The 22,366-nt window shown below is 41.1% G+C and overlaps 1 protein-coding gene and 1 long non-coding RNA gene across 2 annotated transcripts; both read left to right on the forward strand.

Moving 5' to 3' along the window:
* The first annotated feature begins 1,910 nt into the window (after positions 1-1,910).
* HACD4 (3-hydroxyacyl-CoA dehydratase 4) lies at positions 1,911-19,786 on the forward strand. Its single transcript, XM_023943417.2, has 7 exons — positions 1,911-2,026; positions 6,114-6,217; positions 7,102-7,229; positions 13,209-13,321; positions 15,676-15,782; positions 16,468-16,599; positions 17,315-19,786. The coding sequence occupies exons 2-7, from the start codon at positions 6,121-6,123 to the stop codon at positions 17,395-17,397; spliced, it is 660 nt and encodes a 219-aa protein (XP_023799185.2). The 5' UTR covers positions 1,911-2,026; positions 6,114-6,120; the 3' UTR covers positions 17,398-19,786.
* A 1,901-nt stretch (positions 19,787-21,687) lies between these two features.
* LOC111940808 (uncharacterized) lies at positions 21,688-22,052 on the forward strand. The gene is made up of 2 exons (XR_002869701.2): positions 21,688-21,759; positions 21,948-22,052. It is a non-coding gene; the product is annotated as an uncharacterized LOC111940808 (long non-coding RNA).
* The last annotated feature ends 314 nt before the right edge of the window (positions 22,053-22,366 follow it).

The raw sequence follows: 22,366 nt of genomic DNA on the forward strand, positions 1-22,366 counted from the left end.
GGCTGGAGCATCCTGTCCTTGGAGAACTGCACCCCATGGATGAGTGACCCCGGCTGAAGCAGTTTTGGGAGCACTGCTGCCTGTGGGATGGACTCGCATTGCAGCAGTTTGCAGGGAGCTGCTGCACATCAGATAGAGCCACGTTGGAGAAGTCCATGGAGAACTGTCTCCTGTGGGAGGGACCCCACGGTGCAGCAGGGGAGAGACTTCTCTCCCCGAGCAGTGGGAGAAGGCTCGGGTGATGAACTGACCACAATCCCCATTCCCTGTCTCCTTGTGACACTGGGGTAGGAGGTAGAGCAGGCAAGGAGGGAGGGGTGGTGGGAAGGTGTTTTTTCAAGGATTTGTTTTACTTCTCTTTATCCTGCTCTGATTTGTTAGTAGTAAGTTCACTTCATATCTGTAAACTGAGCCTGTTTTGCCTATGATGGCATTTGCTGAGGGATCTCTCCCAATCCTTATCTCAACCCTTGAACCCTTTGCTAAATTTTTTCTCTCTCCAGCTGCAGAGGGGAATGTGTAAATAGCTCATGGGTAGGTGCCTGGCATGGGGCCAGCGTCAGCCCACCCCCAACCCTCCCCAACTTGTCACTTCAATAAGCCAACAAGTATTTTGCACATCACAAAAGTATGTAAGCTTTTATTGTTTTTAAGTATTTGAAAAGAGCTGCTCTGTCAGCTCCTGGATCTTACAGTGGTTACAGCGAAGAGCTCCCCTCCTGGCAGCATTGGTCACTCCAGCTGTCCTACCAGAGGCAGGCAGTATGGAGGCTCTTTACAAGCTTTCAGCAGTGGTATGTTTAATTGCTTAACCCCCTATTATTTCCTCATGAGAAGGAAAATAGTTCTTTAGCCTAGAAAATGATGATTCTGGAGCAGTGGAAATAAGGTGCAGGAAATATGGCAGAAAAGCCAGTTTTAACTGTGTGAACCTTGTGCTCAGGTCTCAGGTGGGACATATAACCATAGAAAAAACAATGTCCCACTGTGCCTGCCTGATTAGGAAATCATCCACTAGCCAGGGAGGCATTTTGCACCTTTCTAGGACACCACAGGCATGGTTCTGACAGGAGCTCAGTGCCACTTGCAATAAGGATGAGATCCAGTAAGGGACATTTTAAAATCCAGCATTTTGTACCTACACATAACATCCTATGCTTATTACATCCTCAGTGTGCTCTTCACTTACGGCGTCAAATTTCAAATCTCACTGCAGGAGGGGGTGTGATTTCAACACAAATGCCTGTGGCAAAACTTACTTATTGGCAGAAGAGAGTTTATAAACAACTTAGGGTATTCTTCATCTGATTTATGCTGAGAAATCCCAGAGACCTTGAGCAGAAGTAAACTAGGATGAACACATATTTTCACTCTGCAAGTAGTGTCTATATTTCACAGGGGCATGAAAACCCACACATTTCTATATAGTAACTAGAAAATTCTGTCCTCTATCTGAAATAATTTAAAGTTCTCCTTTTTTACTGTGCTCTCATCCATTCTTATCATTTGATGGAGTTGATAGCATTGCTGTAGTGCTGATGATTTAAGCATAAAAGAAGCATTATAATTTTGCATTTCTTCCCTCCAGTAAGCTTTCAAAACATTGCTCTGGGTTGAGGAATAAATTAGAGAGATTTACAGCCTGTCTTATTTGTACAAGTACAATAAAACAATTTAGGTTAAGTTAGGTTAGGTTAGGTTAGGTTAGATTAGGTTAGGTTAGGTTAGGTTAGGTTAGGTTAGATTAGGTTAGGTTAGGTTAGGTTAGGTTAGGTTAGGTTAGGTTAGGTTACGCTAGGCTGGGCTGACTGAGGGTCAGGGCAAATGCAGTGGAGATATTTGCGTTTAAAAACTTCTTTCTCGGGAAGTGCAGTGCTGTTCCTGCTTAGTGCTACATAGGGTGACGTGGTGGGGTGGGGTAAGAGGAAAGAGGAGGGGTGATCTCCTAACAAACAGCTGTTGCAGCTGCAGAGAGGAAAAAGGAGAAAGCTCAGGAGCAGCAGCAGCAATCCGACCCTTGCAACAGGTAATACTTCTTGAGTGCAGGTGACACAGACTGCTCAAATGCAAAAACGAAAGGGGATAAAGAGCGGGTGGGATGTGACTGTGGGAGAAAAGTACAGCAGCTGTACTCAGAAGCTCTTTTCTTCCTGAACTACAGGGATTGCAGCTTATCACAGGTGGGAAGGGGAAGATGAAGTTCAGAACAACATGACTTAGAAGGAAACCATGTACGCAGAGGGAATTTTCTAGTAGATCTTGCCTTCTGAGGGAAAAAAAAAAAAAAAAAAAAGGGAACATTGCTCTCTAGTTTCAGCACGAGGGCTGGTTCCTCTTGCGTGGTCAGCCAGCATGGGCACACAGGAAGAGAGCCGAGCACAGGAGTCCTGAGGGGCAGGGAAGTGCTCTGTGCATGCAGGCCTGGGTGGGACCCTCCTTGTGAGACAACTCTGAGAGCAACAGAAGTGTGGCCTTCCTCCTGGGACCCTGCAAGGGACACGCAGATGGGGCAAGGGCTGACCTGATCTGGGTGCCCCTGCTGTGCTGTTGCCTTAGCTCATGGGGGAGCAGGGTCCTGACCACCCTTCAGACCATACTTGCCTTGTATGATAGTTACCACAGAGACACACTGAAGACCTTTGTGATAAAAATAATAAAATGCAACAGTTACACTTTGTGAAACTTCTGCCCAAGGAAATACATCAGGCTTTGCAACTAAAATGATAAAATCTTTGCTGTGTGTGCTGACATTTCTTACATTTCATCTAGTTTTCTGGGTTTTGAGCCCACAGAGAAAGCAGATAAGTTTTCTGCTAAGCAAGGCTGATATTACATATGGTAAGTGCATCCCTAGAATTTCAGTATTTGGCATAAAATCAGCCACAGTAAGTAAGGTGAAACCGACAATTAAGACAGCAAGTGCAGCCTTCTGGGTCTATCTCCTGCAAGATCTGTGTTTGTTTCTTTCTCCTGTCATCAATGTAGAGTGCTATGACCACCCTCCCCCCGCAGTGCCTTCAAATGAAAGAAACATGAATGTCTCAAAGCAAATCACAATACAAGGGAGAGACGTAGCAGCAGGTCAGGCACGAGGGTAGCAAGGTGAGGTTTAGAAGACAAGCCAGCAAGTCTGAGGCAGGCTCAGGGCCTGAACCACTACCTGACGGATGGTCTGTGTTTTGTCTGCAGCAATGCTGCAGAAGCAGGTTCTGGGAGTGAAATGTGGAATCATCCCTGCTGTGAACCGATGGGAGCAAGGGATCTAAATAAAGACCATCTCTTCTGCCCTTCACATTTCACATAGAAGCCAATGCCTGAATTTTGTGTTGTGACACAGAGCTGTTGGACAGGGAAACAGGTTATCTTCCACCCGCTTCTGTTTCTAGAGGTTAAGAGGTCAGCCTTTGGCTGAGACAGTCCTTGGTGAAAAGTTGCATTTCAGCTTCCTTTTATCACACTGAAATCACATTTCAGTCTCTTCAGATTTCTTCACTTCTGTGGAAAGCTTTTGTTTTGTCTTAAGTACTTTTTGTGTGGGGTTTAACAAAGTAGGCTGAAAAACTGTGATGCATTCTCAGATCAGGGCTGTTTCCTCACAGTGCAGAATTTCAGCAAGGGAGGGAACTGTGCTGCTCACAGCTCTGGGGCCAGGATCTGTCCGCCATGTAACACCAGCACACTGCCCAGCACCACATCTCTACACCCCTTGGGGAATATGGGGCCCTCCATTAATGTCAACAGTCTGTACACATTTCAGCAGTCACTGGTGTATTTTAAAGATGATGTGTTCTAATGTGCAACAGCTGCCACACTGCCAAAACACTAATGTGAGGCTGAGTTTACAAATTGTACTCCTTGTTTAGTCAAGATTAAGTACCTTAAGAACTGCAAAAACAACAGTTTTCTAGCCAGCCAATGCAGGAAGACTTTGGAAAATGCAACCAAATTACTGAAAGACAGGCTCTGAGGATGACAGAATAGCAATGTAGCAAACTAAACTTCAGAAGAGAGAAACCATATGCTCAGCTTGCATCCAGTGCGAAGCCCACACAGCTGTATCAGCCCAAAGAGAGTGGTGGAGCTGCTGACAGGAAAGCCTCAAGATTTTCATGTCTGCTCCTCTAACTTCCATACAGTAATTCCTATCCATCCAGTAATAAGGCTGTTTCTTAACACAGAACATTGTTCTTAATTTTTTGTCTTTTTATAATATATAGTTTCCCACCTTTTTCTTACCACAAGATGGAACAAAGTGTCATTCAGTAACAAAACAGATAGAATTTGTGTTAAACTGTAATTGATCTCACCGGACTTTACTTCAATTCAGTTGTATCTTACTTTTCCCAAAAGAAAGGTGTATATGGAATAGATTCCTTTGTTTGGGTCCTTATATGGCTTATTTTCACAGTGTCAAAGGACAATGATGTCTTTTGGGAAATATTTTATTCACACAATTTTTTTGTGCTTGTAGAAGAGATGATGTGAATAGCTGTCATCCTACATAACTGGAAGTGATGAAGACAAGCACTTTTTATGACTTCCTTGGGATTTACTTACAATAAAAAATTAGGAGATCAGTTTAACTAGATCAATTTAAATAACTCTGTATTGTTACTTATGATCCAATGCTAGGAATGAAGCATAGGCATTTATCAAATTTATATAGTTTTGAACAGAGAAATTTGTTCCATTTGTTAATGTACAGATACAGATGATGAAGTGAAGTTTTTTGGCAGAGACATGCCACAGGAACACACAGGATCAAGGCACAACTTGAAGCGAATACTACTTATTAGGGCAGGAAATTAATAGGTCCAACACAGGAGATAAATTCTAGTACAAAATTAACAAGTTAATTTCATAAAAAGTAATCTTACAGCTGGAGGACAGGTAAGTCTCTCTTTTCAGAATAGACCAGAAGAAAATACATTAATGGAAAATTAGGTGTATCCAGAGTTCATGAAGTTTTGCAAAAAGTCAGATTGTCCATGAAAACTAGGTTAGAATAGCTACAAAAGTTAGGAGAAGATTTTGTTTATTAAATGCAACTTGAATCCAGAAGTTAATGGAGTGCCTTTGTTTAGATACTTCTTCCTCTAGAGGCACAAATTTCACTTTGTGGCCACCAGACCACCCTAATGATTGGTGGGAACTCTGAAAATTTTTCTGGGCATATCCTAAGTATAGCAACAAAGGGAGCCTTTCATCCATTAGACAAAGTTCTGTTCTGGGACCTCTGAGAGACACACAGAGTTTTCACTGATCTGTTTATATTTCACAGACTCAAAGAATGCTTTGGGTTGGAAGGGACATTAAGAATTGTTAAGTTCCACTCAGCTTCATCTAGTTCCAACACCCCTCTCATGGGCAGGGACACCTTCCACTAGGCCAGGTTGCTCAGAATGCCATCCTTGCAGCCTTGAATACTGCCAGGAACAGGGCATTCACAGCTTCTCTGGGGAACCTGTGCCAGTGCTCCACCACCTTCACAGTAAAGACTCTTTCCTTAATATCTAATCTTGCCCTGCCCTCTTTCAGTCTAAAGCCATTCTCCCTTGTCCTGTCACTACATGCTCTTGTAAAAAGTTCTTTTTAAAGTCTGCTCCAGGTGCTGGAAGCTTACAATTAGATCATCCTGAAACCTCTTCTTCAGCCTGAACAATCCCAATTGTTTCAGCATTTCCTCACTGGAGAAGTGCTCCATCCCTTTGATCATCTTGTTGACCCTCTTCTGGACTCACACCAAGAGACTGATGTCCTTCCTGTGCTGGGACCCCAGAGCTGATGCAGCACTGCAGAGGGGTCTCAGCAGAGCAGAGCAGAGGGGCAGAATCCCCTCCCTGGCCCTGCTGCCAACGCTGCTCTGGATGCAGCCCAGGGCATGTTTGGCTCTCTGGGCTGGGAGTGCCCATGGTTGGGTCGTGTCCAGCCTCCCATCCACCAGCACCCCCAAGCCTTTCTTGGTAGGGCTACTCTCAATTTCAGCTCTTTTCCTTTGATTTATTAACATGTCCAAAGAGGGTGCAATTTCTTCCAGTGTTTCTTACAATGTTTCTTACAATGTAAGTCATATGTTTTATGACTTCATTATTTATTATTTTCACTTTCCGCAGCTTTACCATGAACCTGTACCTGTTTGTATACAACTTAATGCAATTCTGTGGACATTCTTGGATATTTACAAATATGATCATCAGGTTCATGACATTTGGAAAAGGTAAGGCTCCTTCTCTATTTTCCTTGAACATTTTAAGTGGCAGTGACAGACACAAAGAAATATCAAATTAGAGATAAGATTCTGAACATGTGTATGTCCAGTACCAGGGATTATAATTCAATCAGAAGGACACTCTATTAAAAAGGTGGAACAAATTACTTGTGCTTGTCTTCTACCCGTGCCACACTGAGAATGAAGCTCTTGTTTTGTTAATGAACTTTCATATTCAGTAGCATGCTAGTAGCATTTGAATTAGACATAAACCTAAATGTGACTAGGTCCAGTCATTATGGAAAATATTAATCTTACTGAAGCCACTAGGGGAGAATATCTTTGTGGTTATTGTACATGACCACCTCCAGAGACATTACAATATATTTCTCTCTCTGTTGCCTGGGGTTAAGACACAAAACCAGAAGACTAGTGACCGGAAATTTAAAATGTCTTATAATGGTGGACAGTTGTAGGCATATAAAATGCCTACTTCCTGGACTACTCGTTTTCAGCAGTGCAGATACAGGCAGGAACTCAACATCTCCTAGTGTTTAGAAATTCCTCATGCATTTCCTCGACATTTTCTCCTATTTAGAAATACCCTAAAGCAGTTATCTCTAAACCAACACATCCTGCACAGTATTTGCCCATGCATTAAGTATAGGGAATTTAATTATTTTCTCAGCTTTGTGCCTCTATATCAGAGCCACACACACAGAGAAGATTGCTTCCTCCACCCCCTGAAGCTTTTCTTCTGCTACCCAGAAGTTTGGTACTGCATAAACTTTATTTCTTGTCATCTCCAGTGATGACAGGGTAAAAGCAAACCCAGTAGTTGCTCCAGACTTTTACTGTATAACCATCCTCTAATCTTTTAATTTTGTCTGTAGATTCAGTGGCTGACACGTTTCACTCCATAGGACTTGTAATGCGCCTTTGCCAGTTGTTATCTGTACTGGAGATCCTACACATCCTCATCAGCATTGACAAAAGCCGTCTCCTCCCCAGGTTTTTGCAGGTAAGTTTGTCTTCAAGACTCTCCTCTCATGACCAACACACATCAACCATGGCTGCCCCTGGGGACAAGCCCAGGCTGAACTACCCTGAATACTGTACCTGCAGCCTTCCTCAGGCAGCCTGGTTTGCTGATAGTTTGCTAGTTGCAAATCGCTTCCTCAGAACTAGACTGGTTGCGAAAGAACTGTTGTGTCAACTTCTTTTTGAGTGAAACTGCATCATGAGTACCCCATGCTTGGTCCCCAGTGCAGATCCAGAAAATTTCCAGATGAGTGGCCACCAGCAGAAGTGGGTCAGTGGCCAATGGCAGTGATCAAATTAAACTCCAGGGGGAGTTTCTAAGTTTCAGGAAAACTCCAGGGAAACTTCTAAGTTTCTCCTTACATAACCTCTCAGCATCCGTGTAGTCCCCCAAAATTATCTTTCCCTCCTTCCAGAGGTGATGCACTCTCTTCTTTTACCCTGACATCCACTAAGTTCTCTGTTTAATCAGGCTGGTCTTTTTCAAAACTAGGAGTTTGTTTTATGTTCAGCTGTAGGCAGAAAACCAGCCAAAACATCACATGCTATAGCAGAAAGTAAGGTGACACTGACATTTTCCTTGCCGCACTATTCTTTTTTTCCTTTTGGGTCCTAATCTCAGGTTTTGTTATTTTTTCTTAATGCATTAGAAAAAAGCAAAATTATGACTTGGATTTACCTTCAAACCTTTTCAATCCTGTATCTGCATAATGGTGAAACTCATATTTCTGTCAGCAGTCAGAAGGTAGAAGACCAAGAGTAGTTAGTTATGTTTTTAGTTTTCTGGATAGCCCATTTTTGTCAAATGATGTATTCATGGATCAAGATGTTCCTCTTTTGAAATCTCTATTAACTGTCTAAATAACTAATTAACTCATTGACTAATACAGATCTCTGTTCTTTACACTGCTCCCTAAGTATGGTAGCAAATTCATCAAAATGCAAATAGCTGCTTTTCCCTGCCTAAATCCTTTGATTTACATACTTTGATGCTAATCTAGGGGAGAATGAAGACTCCAGTCTAGTATGACCTGTAACAAATCTCACATGTCATGGAAAGAAGAGCAGCCTGCTCTTAGTCATTAAAGCAAGCCTTGTCCTGGCAGAGTTTACACATTCCCCAGCCTTGACATAATCTGTTTCTTCCCTAGACAGACTTGCACAAGGCAGAGATCGGGGAAGCTTGCACAAACACTGTTCTCTGTTGCCACAAATGACATTAGTATGAAATGTATATTTCTGAGCAAGAAATCTGTGACCTTTCTTGGGCAGTGCAGTTTGTGCACTGCTCTTCTGGGCAGCATGGAGAGGCGGCTCAGGGAACCATGTGGCACTGTGACTCTCAGTGCTCACCTCACACCAAATATAGTTTTGGATCTTTGGTTCTTTCCCCAGCTGCACTCTCACCACAAATAACTCTCTTCCCTTGATGTTAACAGCAGTCTCATACTGTCCAAACGAGATGTATAAGCTCTTTAGTGGAGACTCTGCTTTCCTGTGGGTTACCCACTTTTGCTGAGTGTAGGTTAAGCAGCTGTGTGCTGACACTAATCCCACATGCCTCATCACACTTTCTTCACTGCCTCTTAGGAAGGAAAAAAAAGGTATGTTTTCCACAATGAACTAGGGCAGGACAGTTAGTTAAGAGATGTTTGCCTTGCTGCAATCTACTAGACTGCTGCACAATCAGGGCATTGATAAAGGTGCAAGAACTTGATAGTAGCTGCCTGGTTCTGTGCTCCCAATCACCTATTCCAACCCTGAGCTTAACATATACCTTGTAACAGGTATATTCATGCACATCCACAGTGAAGTTCACCTTGGGTGATCACTAGGATTAGAGAAAAGCTGGCTCAGGCAATGTCAGGGAAGCACATGGATGAACAATGAATATATACAAATGTATAAATGAACATTGAATAAAAAAAGCTGTGAAAGGGCCCCGTGGTGGCAGGTTGTTCTGTAGCAAATACATATATTTTACATATATATTACAGGAAATACAAGAGGTAAATGAATCATTGAGTGAAAGACTTCTGCCTAGTATTGCATTTGTTGTGGTTTAGTAGCATTTCAGAAAAACACTTTGAGGTACATGATACAGATAGTAGAAAAACAAACTCAGAGGAGTCTCCTGGAAAAACTCATTGAGGGACAAAGTCTCAGGACACCAGGCACCTGAGAAGAGCAAGGTAGGTCAAGGCCAAGTCACACCATGAAAGAAAGATGAGTCCTGTGTGATGGATGTGCTGGGGTAAGGTGAGGCAGGGGATGGTCACAAAGCTGGTTCAAAGAGATGGCTCTCAGGCCATTTGCACCTTAAATAATTGGAGGAGGGCAAGAGAACATGTCACCTGTCATTGTTGTCACCAAAACAGAAGGTAATGAAATGTGTTAGTCTGGCTAGGGAATAAAGGCTGACAGGACTGGCACCATAGCAAGGAGAGAGGAAAGGTCTAAGAAAAGATTAGTGTTTTTGTGAAACAAAGAGCAGTTCTTCATCCTGTGCAAAGAGATTGGATTTACTAAACCAAAAGCTATGTACCATGGTTTTGTGATAAACCCATTATTTTTTAACATTAAATACAGTGACACTTTTCTCACTTTCTTTTGTTTTTTTTGAGGTTTTTTTTTTTTTTTTTGTTTTTGTTATTTTTTAATATACACTAAACTGAAGAACTATGTAAGCATTTCAGGTACCAAGTACAAAATTGCACAGTCATAGTTATTAAAAAATGTAAGTGAATGGGCTATTTTCTCTAGCCAAATTTGCTCTGTTTTGCTAACTTGATTAAAAAACTCAGTCTGTCTTGCAGAAATTTATACCACTCTACAGAACTTGCTGCATCTTATGAGAGATCAGTGTCAGAAAAGGAAGGTAATTCCAATTTGATTTTAAAGAAGGAATGAAAACTGAAAACATTATATTTATGCTTTGTGATATGTTAGCATATACTTCCTTTTTATGAATGTGAAAACACAGGACTTGTAGTTTTGTGCTTTATTTTTTATATATTTTAAAGCAAGAGAGTAGCTACAGAGAGTATCACATCTTCATTCATGCAAGGATGGATGATCCATACAGGAAACAATCCTTGGCTGAGCAGCAATACATGCATTTTATCTGTGTGTGCATATGTGTGTATATTTATAAATGTACATGACTCCATGTGTATATGCATACATGTATACATATATCAACACAGTATTAACATACACTACTCTTCTTCAAGAAGTACCCTGTCTTCTCATTGCAGAAAATGTTCCCAGGCTTTTTGCTAAACCCCTGCATTTACCTTTGATTTGTGTGGGTTACCTAAAGCTTGGAGTGCTATAAAAGGAAAGAGAATAAAGGCAAGCAGGCAAGCAACCTCCTGATTTATGCAGAAAAAGAGGTAGGATGCCACTGTCCTCATGGGGACATCACAATTGTCCTGAGCAGCCAGCTCTGTGTCCTGCCCCACAGATGTGCTCCAGACCAAGGCCAGGTCCTTCCAGTTTCAGTGTCTGGTGGCTGTTTTGTGCAGCCCATTGCTTGCCAGATGAGACTGCAGTCTGACAGGAACAAAATACTTTAAGGTGACCAGTTTGTGCCATGTGCCTGCTCTTGCAAGTGCTTAACATTACAGTGTGATTATTGGGTTCCATCATGTGTAATTAGTAAAGCTGCATGACTCTCACCTTCCCCAATATGAATCTCTGATGGAGGAAATCTGATGAGCCCCAGGGAGGTGGTTCTCACTGCCTCATGTTTCTGCTTGTATCCTGGGAAGAGAAGACAATCCACAGCTGCTTCTGCTTCCATGTTATAAGGCTGAATTGTGGTCATTCTGTCCGACTGGCCAGCATATATCCATTTGAAACTGGAGTTTCAAACTGGAGTTTGAAATGGTAACTACCTTCCTACTGCTCGTCCTTTCTCTCACTGAAATGGGATCAGATCCCGATCATTTATCTCATGCTGTTTTTTAGCACATTTCCACCCAGTCGCTTTTTGAAAGGTGAGTGACCATTTGTAAAATCTTCCAGCTCTGACATCCAAAAACATGTCCATCTTTTCACTATCATGATAAAGCCCTTGGTCTCTAGGACAACTACCTGTGGCAATTCCCTGAAATACATCTTGTATTAACAGTTTTCCAGAACTTTCTCTCCACATCTCAAGTCTGATTTTAGGGTCAGTAACAAAATGGCCACACCATCAATGCGCCATTCTTTACCACTCTTCATCTAACAATTTTAACTCAGATTTTATCTGTTCTCTCTGGCACACAATCTCACCCAGTGCTCACACGGCTTTTACCTTTGTTTTGATTTCCTTCTTGTGATGGTTGCCCTGATGTGTTTCTTGTACCTCTGTTCCATCTGGTTTCAGATCTGCATCAATACTTCCAGTTCCCTCATGTTTTTGCCATGTTCCTCAGCATCAGTGTATAAGCACAGGACATATATGAAATCTCATTTTCTGTTTCCTGACCCATCTATACAAAAGTCTACCAACATCTGACCTTTTTAAAAATCAGTTCCTCAGTTACAGACCTATGGGATCAGCAGCACAAGATGACAGTCATAGGAGGGTGAGAAGCAGGAAAAGTGTTTTTAGCTGTTGTGGCCCCCCAGTGCTTTCCAAGATGAGGAACCAGATCCCTGGGGGATAGGCTTGCTCTCTTTCTGTATGAAAAACTGCTCTGACGTAATTTTGCTGAATAGTGAAGGCTGCTTTATCTGACAGATGTGGTTTATGAAAAAAAAGAGAGTTTGTGGCCAGAATGGTCAATGCAGGAACCTGTAAATACTATGTAGCAAAACTACCACACAAACTTCCTGAGAGGCAAAATTCTTAGATTGTTTAAGGCAGGAGTCCAGGGAAACCAATGAAGAATAACAGCTCTTATAAAAACAGCCTTGGTAATCCACTTTCATTTTGTAACTTTTAACTGACTTAACATCTGAACTTGTGAAATCACTACAACTAACATACCTTATGGAAGACATGTCATTGGGTAAAAAAACTCAACCCAGTAAAGCTGTATCAATTCATACCAACAGCTTAGGTGCCTGTTTTCTACTTCAACACTTTCAAATAGAGTGTAAATCAGAATGAATTGTTACTGTTCTGGGACAGTTTGACAATTCTTGGCAGTACTGATTCATTTACTTTACAGGACAGGGCATGGATACTGTTAGAAGAGTTGTCAGGAAAGCTGCAAAAAGACACACTTGTAATTTCTTGAATTTCAGTACTACCAAAGTATCTATTTTAAACTTGAGACACTGACTGTTTAATCTACTTTATCTTTTCATTTGTGGGTTGGATAAAGTTCAACCACTAGAAAAATTTTAGGACATAAATATTCTTGCAATCATTCATGTAAGTGACAAGCTTAAACCCACTTCCCGTAACCAAGAATAAGATGGAAAGAAGATAAGGAATTCTACTTTTCCTCCTTCTTTCTGCAAATCTTACATGAAAGAGATTCCTTGGGACACAGATTTCCAAGATATGAAAAACAGATCTGGGAGTGCAAGATTAGTACTTTCTGGCATATGATCTCCCCAAGAAGGGCCTTCTGTACCCTACTGCTTCCCACAAAGCCTACAAACAAGGAAGCTTATCCCTGCCAGCCCTCTGTGGAGTCAGGTGCAGCAGGAGTAGTCCTTGCTTCCATGACCTCTGTGGGCTAATTGACAGGTTTTCTTGGCTACAAACCCAAGCCATCCCAGTTGGAAAGCCAACTTCCACACGTACCACAACAGGTCTTTCACAGTACAGCCAGCAGTGGCCACTGCTCTTTGCTGCAGGACCTTGAACAAAAGCAGGCCATGAAACAAAAGATTCACTGCTGATTTTGTGTAAAGAAAACTGGATCCATTTGTGGCCCCCTATTTTGCCAAAATGCCACAGAAATAACAGTTACAGAAGGCACTACCAGAATTCAAAGTTTTCTTTTCTTTTCAGATAACGGAGAGAATAATTGTTTTATTTGTCGTGATCAACAGTCAGGAAGAAGTTCAAGGGAAATATGTCGTGTGTGTTTTATTTTTCCTTTGGAATTTATTAGATGTGGTCAGGTAAGGAGTCAACATCAAAACCATGAGGGGAAAATGGGTTATTACTGCCAGCAGAACTCCACCCCCATTGTGCAGCAGGCTCATTTAACTGTTTCAAAATTGGCAAAGCATATTATCCTTTTTTAAATAAAACCTTGAACTTTTAAAGTTACCTAGTGATTTTTTTAAAGAATCTACATGGTTAAGAGGCAGAGTAATTTACAGATGTAAGATGGAGTAATACATTAGCAGAGTGCATTAACATTTGTAGTTCAAAGGCTTTGATGTTTTTAACAACAGTTTAGAAGGCAATCACAACTACTTTCTGGAGAACAGCAATTCCTGAAACCATCCTGGTTGCCATTACCACCCTGTTGCTTTATTATTTTACTTTTTTATTCAGTGTGCGCCAAGATTTACAGCACAGTAAGGCAGCACCAGCAGAACTTCTTGCAAAGGCAGAAAGACTATTGGGGATTAACTGGACTGTGGTTTCCAAAAAGCCAAGAGCTGCTGCAGGAGACTAACAGTTTTGGTATAGCAGGGCACATATCACATCACAAGAACAACAGATATTTCACATATGTAATGTAAGCCTCTGTGCACCTCAGTTTGTAGACTTAGAGCAGGTACATACAAAATTAAGAAGCTTTTTAAGAAGACACAGCTTTTACAGCAACTTATGTATTGCAGCAAAACTTTTTTTTTCTGCTAAAATGGTTTTCTGCTAATTTAAATATATTGCTTAGGGGGCTGACTGAAGAACATGGTTTTAGGTAGCATAGGAAACTTAAGTTATAAAAGAGAACTGAAACAGGAGAGTAGCAGAGAGAATTGATAAAGATTTTAAGTCAGCTTCAGAGTATTTTGCAATGTATTTTAATAGGCTGCTACTTGTATTAATTGATTATAGTTTCATCCCATTTCTTTTTGAAGTTTGTAAAACTAAAACAGTAGAATCTAATCTGAAATGAAAGGGTTCAGTGCAGCTGGAGAAATGCCAGAAGTATAATAAAAAAATTGGCTGTGAAGTCCTGTCAGTGCATAATAGTACCAGTGATGCAGCATTATTTTCTACCCTTGCTAAAGAACAGTTAAGCAGCACAGCAGTAACAGCAGGAAAGCTACTGTGGTCTGTAGCAGCAAATGACCAATTCAAATAAAGCACAGTACAACTCATAAAAATTTAGAATTCTTACCTGATTTATTTTACAGCATCTGTGCCATGTCCTAGTATCTCAAAGAAGTATTCATATCTAGAAGTGCATAGGCATCTCTCCTATCCCTTAGCCAATTACTCTTAAGTATTACAAGATTTTCCACATAAACTTCTAGGGACCTAAATTTCTCTGAAGGGCTATTTATTACGCATCATGGCTAGTGATATATGGAGACTAAGTTTGCATCTTTCCTGCTTATACAGTAACAGCCCAGGGAATTGTGTAGAGAGGGAGTAACTGTTTCCTTTTTGTATTTGGTTGGGATTCAGCCTTAAAAGCAACAATAATTAAAAACTATTTTAATTATCCTGAGATTGCGGAGGGCAACTTTGAGAGACAACGGTCCATTTTCAGCCTACCACACTCTTCTACAGTCCAGATACAATGCAAAATTAATCAAATTAATCAGTAAGAAGGGAATACAGGAAGTGTGTTTAACACTAGTTTCATCTATCAGAAAGTCTTGGGTAACAGATTTACACATCTCTAGCAAGCCCACAGTGCAAGAAGTCTTTCAGATGACTAAAAATGCAATCAGACCTGTTTCTCCAGTGTTTGGAGAGCTGCTGTACCACTTTAAAATCAAACCAAGATTAGCTCACCTTTGGAGACTGAAGTACTAAGCATTCTGGTCTCCCAGTGAGGAACAGTAAGAGCCACAGTAAAAAGAATATGCTGCAATACACTGGTGAGCAACTAAGGTCCAGGAGAGGGGCAGATGTAATACAGGTTACGTACCTGCAATTGCCTTCTTGTTTAACCTTCTCCAGCACTGATTCAGCTAGGTCAGTAGCCAAATCAGGACTGTCTTGGTCACAAGTGACAGTGATATTCTGCCTGCCCCTCTCAGCTGCAACACCCCCATCTGAAATCCATTTTCTGATAGACCTGTATGAAATAATGCTGGTTTCTGATGGAGCTTTCTATCTGGAAGGCTTTATACCTGCTCTAATGTAGCACCATAGATAACTCTTCTGAAAAAATGGACCATCTACTTTCAGGGATTGGAGTCTGAACAAAAACTGTTGCTGGCTCTGAAATTTACTCAGACAGCTCCAAGCTCTTCTGAAATTCCTCTGAATTTTCCAATAGTATATCTTTATTCCAAAGACATCATAATTTCCTCTGAGCTCATCTGCTTTCCTCTTATTGCAGGTACACTTACAACATGCTGGCAAGGATGGGCCTATACTACCTACCACTAACATGGCTCAACTTCTCACTGTGCATCCCATTTTATCCCCTTTCAGTTCTGGCTGAAGGTAAGGAAGTGGGAAGGGTACCAACTACTTGCCTCCTTAGTATTCTTCAGTAAAATGTGATTTGCTGTTTCGTTTAAAATAGTTCCTCATGTGTTGCCAAAGCTGTCATAAATGTTCATGTACCTTCATATTAATGTATGTCACTTCTGTCTCACTTTTCTGTTATTTTTTCTTTAATGGGGACTATCTGGGATTTGGGGCTTGTGTGTCTGGTAGGTTTTGGGGTTTTTTGTTTTCTTGATTTTGTTTAAGTTTTTTTAAAATATGGGAAAGTGTTCTTTTTTGTAAAGCAGAAAGCAATCTTCATAAAAGACATATGGATTCCTCCCTTCCACACTGAGTACACTAGACAGCAAGTTCCAAAGCCTCTCCCCCACTGAGACTGACCTTACTGGCTCAGGCCATACTTAGCAAGTTACCTTACCTACATCAAGAACTCTGCCCACTGAAAGCATTTGTTTCTGACAGAACTTGTTAGTGAATAGAATATACTTACTAATTGTAGTATTTAGAGCGATTAGCACCCCAAACCTATACAACTAAACTCAAGGAGAAAACATGCATATTTATATGAATGCATATGTATGGATAGGTATATAAAATATTAATGGTAACTGAGTTGTTCATTAAGCTTTTTGATGATCTTCTACTTCCTTTAGACTAAGGACTTAACATGTTTTTACAGGATTTGCAATTTGTGTATCACTGCCTTATTTTGAATCCTTTGGCACATACTCGATCAAGCTACCATTTCCATTCACCTTCTCAATCTACTTCCCCTATGTTCTGAAAATGTACCTGCTAGTGCTCTTTGCAGGTAAGTATCTTGTCTTCCAGAAAGCTGGGTCTCAACACAACTGGGATGCCAATGGCAACAAAAAATTAAATCCATGCTGAGCCTTTCACAAACTCTAACTCTCTCTGCTACATCTCCTGCAGATCACTGCAGGAAAGTGCATCACTACCTGTTTTGATTTCCAGTATCTTTCAAATACAAATAGTTAAATTTTCAAAGTACACCATACATATGATGCATAAAACCACAAACCTATGTAAGTTGTTTCAGTGATGCTAGACTTGCAGCTGTTTAGTGAAACTTCCTTTTTTGTTTGGTTTTTTTAAAAAAAATAAATTCCTATTTGATCATACTCTGGTTCTGTGCAACTCTTCCTCACTCATAACTCCTAGCTGGGATGAGAAGTTATATCTAAATTAAGACTTTTACAGCATGATTATTTAAAGGCATGATAAAACAAGGCCATTCCAAAACCTGCGTGTAAACAGATCCCTTCTCTTTCTCATCAAAATACTTTGGGAAAATTTCAACTGAATTTAGCTGCATCATACAGAAGTCTTTGTTCTGTCATGGGGTTTTAATGTGAATTTGAAGGATCTCATGATGTAGTGTTCTGTTCCTAAGTACATGTAAGGAACTGTGCAAGGTTGAAGGCTCTTACAGTTCCTTCTAAATAAATTGAAGACAGTTTGAATTCTACTCCTTTGTTCTTACACTGTTTTGTGTTTTGATTCAGGTATGTGCTTTATCATCCAGAACCTCTTCTCTGAGAGAATGGCACACCTAGGGACAGGAAACATCAAAAACAAAAGAAGCTAAGTTGATATTTTGTTTGGAAAGACAAAATATATTCCATGGGGATTTCTGCACATCATAGTTAAAACCAAACTGGACAAAGATTTCTCAATGCAAAACTCCTCTTTGCATGAACATTATCTGGCTGTATAGAATTTTCAGAAAAGGCAGATCTCTTGAACGCACCTCAAAAATAGAGCAGCTTTTGAAAACTTTTGAATGTTTTGAGATCAAGTGGCCAGTTTTTAAAATTAATGTTTTTTTCTAGCATATGTTATGGAATTCTGAAAAAATTGGAGAGTGCCGCAACTCACAGCTACACCCTTATTTCAGTGTTAATTCTTATTTCATTAACTATAGATATTCTGTAATGACAGTATCATTTAATCTCTAAGGTTACTTTATACTAGGCCAACATGTATGTACTTCACATAATAACCAAATGCTAAATTAGCTAGAACTGGAATCTCTCAAAGAGCAGAAATCAGAACCTTTGCAGCCTAGAGACAAACATGCTGATTAACACAGGCATTCACTAAGGATCCTTCACATTCTGGCCTCATACTTCAGTTATCAGAAGAAGGTTCCAGCAAATGCAGCTAAATCAGAAAGGCAAGTGTTACCGTACTTATCTACTATATATTCAGGGGGATGTTTAAGGGTCAGAAATAAACAGTTATAATCATGTGTTTGGCATATCAGTCTCTTCCCTCACAATGATTTTCTTCCACGCTGAACTGCAGACAGATACATGCAAAATAAATGTGATGTAGTCAGGTCAAAAAATATGTTGTTCCTAAAAGGGATCTGAATGACTATCAAAAGCCATGTGCAAAATTCTAGGCATTTTACTCAACTGTATTGCTCCTCATACTCCTCTAGAATAATATGTAAGAATGCAAATAGAATGCAGCTTTCTCAAAGGTTGGGAAAGAGGAATATATGCAGCAATCCAGTGGAATAGGCAAAAATAGCCAAATAATTCCTTAGAGGCTGGCTGGAGCTTTTCTGACGTTTCATCTGTATTGATTATGACCTACATTTCAACTCAAGCATGTGGGGGACAAAAGTGAGGCTATCTTTTTTTTTTTTCTGACTGAAAACTATGGGAAGGGGGCCTAGATAATGGGAGTAGGAGAGAAGGTAATATTTAAAGGGGGACTAAACACTGTTACAATATGAAGAGGCTTTTGCCTGTATGACTTTTCAAGCCATGCAGCCTAAGAGGTTATATAAGGAAACAGTGAAGCTAAATTAATTTGTTATGAAAGGTCACCTACTATAATTTTTATTTATTTAATAATTGTGGCAGACAATGCCTGCAGACTATTTTGACCATCAAGTAGTTGCGGGCCATAAGGAACAAGATCATGCATACAATAGTATAGTGTCAACGCTGGATTAGTTTTTTTTCAAACCATTCCAGAAATTTGGAACTTAGTAGAGAAACAGGAGTGCTTTCACCGTGGGCTTCTGTCTGACCCAAATGGATTCAAGTGTTAACAGTGTGAAGAAACATATAGAACAGCTGAATAAGATAACAGTTTTGAAGACTGTTAGATTAAGTCCACATTAAACCACTATATAACTTGCTAAAGTTGAAGCATAAATTTTTTTCCTTGTAAATTCAATCCAACATGCCAGAAACAGCTGGTTCCACCCAGTTCTAAGACTAAGCCTCTGCAGGATGCTGCAAAGATCATGGCATGGCTTCTCTCTGAAAACTTAAGAAAAGGTAAGAAATGTTATGTAGCAGCTGCAAGAAAGAAGAGTAAGAAAAATGTAAGAGAAACAGCTCAGTAGACACCAACATCAGTGGAGAAGGTGACGAAGAGCTACTTTAGGCACTGCAACAGATTACCCTGAGAGTCATGGTGTACCAGGTTGCCCCCTTGCAAGCCATGGAGAAACACACCAGACAAGATATCCACATGGCAGCCTTTGGAGGATGCCAGGCTGGAGCCGGTGGCTGTGCCCTGAGGAAAGCTGCAGCCCACAAAGAGCCCACACAAGCACAACAAGAACTGTGGCCCATTAGGGACCCACACTGAGGCAGTTTTTTCCCAATGGACTGTGCCCCATGGAAAGAACCTATGCGAGAGCAGTGCTTCAAGAGCTGCAGCTTGTGAGAAGAAACTGTGAAGGACTGCATCCCATGGGAGGGACCCCATGCTGGAGCAGAGCAACAGTGTGAAGACAAACAAGCAGCTGAGATTAAGGTTTATTACCCAAGTGCAACCCCCACACCCACCTTGTACTGCTTGGGGAGGTAGGAGGTACAAAATGAAGGAATGAAGGAGTAAAGGGAGCATAGGAAGAAGGGAGGCATAGGGGAAAGGTAATTTTAGTTTTGCCTTTTTTCTTTCCATCCTACTCTATTTTTAATTAGCAATAAATTTTTCTTCCACAAGTTGAATCTGTTTTGTGACAGTGAATAGTAAATGATCACTCTGTTTTTATCTCGACCCATGAACTTTCTCATCCTATTTTCTCCCTGTCCTGTTGAGGAGGAGGAGGGAGAATGAATGTCCTGTTGAGGAGATGGGGTTGAACGGACATCTGGAAGCCAGCTGAGGTCAAACCTATCACAGATTAAGCCACGTTTACTGTTTTATGTTAAAAAAAATGTTATGTCTTGAATCTTACCGCTGGGTAAAAGGATGGAATAGGAAAAGGATTCTTTAAAATTCACTATGGAGAGGACCCCAAAATGTAAACTGCATGAAAAAGGCATGAAACTCATGACGGAAGACTTCCCCACCTCTTTCTAGAGGTAACTTGGGGCAGTCAGCCTTCCTAAAAAAGGCCACTGTAACTTCAGCTCCAATGCCTCACCTAAGTTTCTGGAAAAGCTCAGAAATGGGCAGGTGAAAAGATGTTTAAGACAATGGCTTTTATGACAATGAATTGTACTTCAGTGATTGTAGCCTGTTAGGAAGGGACTCAAAAAAGAGCAAAAGAAGCTCTGGCAACAGATTGGCCAATTTGGTGAGAGGGCTTTAAACAGAATGACTTGGCTGGGGTCCAAAGTGGCAGTGCTCATGACACTGCTTTCTCCTGGGGAATGGCCATGCCAACCAGGCAAGCTTGGCTGCCTCAAGATGAGAGTCCTAGGGCTATCCACATCAAGGGTGTGTATGGCTATGGGGAATCCTCTTACACCCCTCCTAGGAAACCTGGATGCTCGACTACCTCCCTGAAGTGTGTGTACACATATGCACAAATCAGGGGGAATAAACAAGAACTGGAAATCTATGTCACAGAGCCATGATCTCACTGCAATTTCAGAGACATGGTGGGATAGCTCACCACTGCAATGTTGTCATGGATTCCTGTGTACTTTTTAGAAAGGACAGGTCAGTGAGGTGAGGCAGTGGAGTTGGTCTTTATGTGAAAGAACATCAAGCTTTGCCCAGGGACAGACAAGGAATTGAGATCTTATGGGTAAAAATTCAGGGACAGGCTAAAATGGGTGACTCAGATAAGGAAGTTGATGAGGCTTCTATGGGCAGCTGGAAGTAGCCTTGAGATCATGGGCCTTGGTCCTCCTCTGAGAATTCAACAGCCCTGGTATTTTGAGGCACAATGTGGCTTGGAACACAGTCCAGCAAGTTCCTGCAGATACAGCAAGTTCCTGTTAATCCAAGTGGTGGAGGAGCCAATGAGGAGAGTGCCCTACAGAGGTCCCTTCCCACTCCAATAATTCTGTGATTCTGTGAACTTAAATGGTTGTATATTGAGACACCAGCATCTCCAGATCTCTTTATGCAGGGCTGCTCTCCAGCCACTCCTCTATCCATTTAGACTTGTATCAGGCACTACTCCGTACCAGATGCAGAATGCACCACTTTAACTTGTTACATTTCATGCCATTAATCAAAGCCAAATGCTCATGTATACACAACTTTCTGCAAGGTCTCTTGTCCTCAAGAGTCAACAGCAACTTTCAAGCTCAGTATTTTCAACAAACATACTAATGGTGCATTCAACTCCTGCCTCCTGATCATGGATAAATACATTGAACTGAACTGGTGCTAGATTTGAATCTTGAATTTGAATGAGGAACACTGGGGATGACTTTGTCAACCCCATGCACTACAACTCTTTGAGCTCTGCCATTCTGCCAATTCTTTAACCAGTGCATCACAAACCCACTCATCTCACTGTTGAACAGCTTGTTCAGACAGATGTCATAAGGGACAGTATCAAAAACCCCACTAGGTGGGTGGCTGTGTCATAGAAGGGTATCAGTTGAGTTACTCAGGGCTTTCCCTTTGTGAACTCATGTTGACTGTACTTAAGGGTTGTATTGTTCTTAAAATGCCTTTCAATAGTACCCAGTATGATCTCTGCAAATTTTCCCTGGTAATGAGATTAGACTAACAGGTCTGTAGCTGCCTGTGTCTTGCCTCATGCCCTTCTGGTAAACTGGATTAATGTTGGCCAGTTTCTGGTCAGCAGGGATCTCCCCAGACTCCCAAGAGATAGCTCTTCTAGTGCTCTGGGACAAATCCCATCAGGACCCATGGGCTTACAAAGATTAAACTGATATACCTGATCATTTTGAATTTCAGTGTCCGGAAATGGAAAGTCACTGCTACTGCATGTCCTCTAACCGAGAAGACTGGCCAGACTAATGTATATTGATGTTATTAATGACTGATGCAAAAGCATTATAATGCCTCTGCCTTCTCTTCATCCTTTTTTCAGGTGACTACCTTCATCAAGAATTGGTTGAATATTTTCCTTAAATCTCCTCTTGCTCTAGTCATACTCAGACTTGCTTTATCTGACCCAACACTGGCCAGTTTCAACTCTGAGCTTTGGACTTCTATGTTTTCTCCCTCGACATGGGAACCCCAGCTTTGTAACCATCCTGTGAGGCACGACCTGTCTTGCATAGATCATACCATTTATTTTCTTCCCGAGTTCCAAGAGGAGTTTCCTGTTCAGCCAAGCTGCTCTTCTGCTCTTCCTGCTTGACTTCTGGAAT

This window comes from Cyanistes caeruleus, chromosome Z (genome assembly GCF_971803275.1).
Source record: "Cyanistes caeruleus chromosome Z, bCyaCae1.hap1.1, whole genome shotgun sequence".
NCBI lineage: Eukaryota > Metazoa > Chordata > Aves > Passeriformes > Paridae > Cyanistes > Cyanistes caeruleus.

Excerpts from the sequence above, each read along its gene's own strand:
- HACD4 (XM_023943417.2), top strand. The coding sequence starts at position 6,121 with ATGAACCTGTACCTGTTTGTATACAACTTAATGCAATTCTGTGGACAT. Across the intron at positions 7,230-13,208 it reads TCCTCCCCAGGTTTTTGCAG|ATAACGGAGAGAATAATTGT; the intron begins GTAAGTTTGTCT and ends TTTTCTTTTCAG. Across the intron at positions 16,600-17,314 it reads CCTGCTAGTGCTCTTTGCAG|GTATGTGCTTTATCATCCAG; the intron begins GTAAGTATCTTG and ends GTTTTGATTCAG.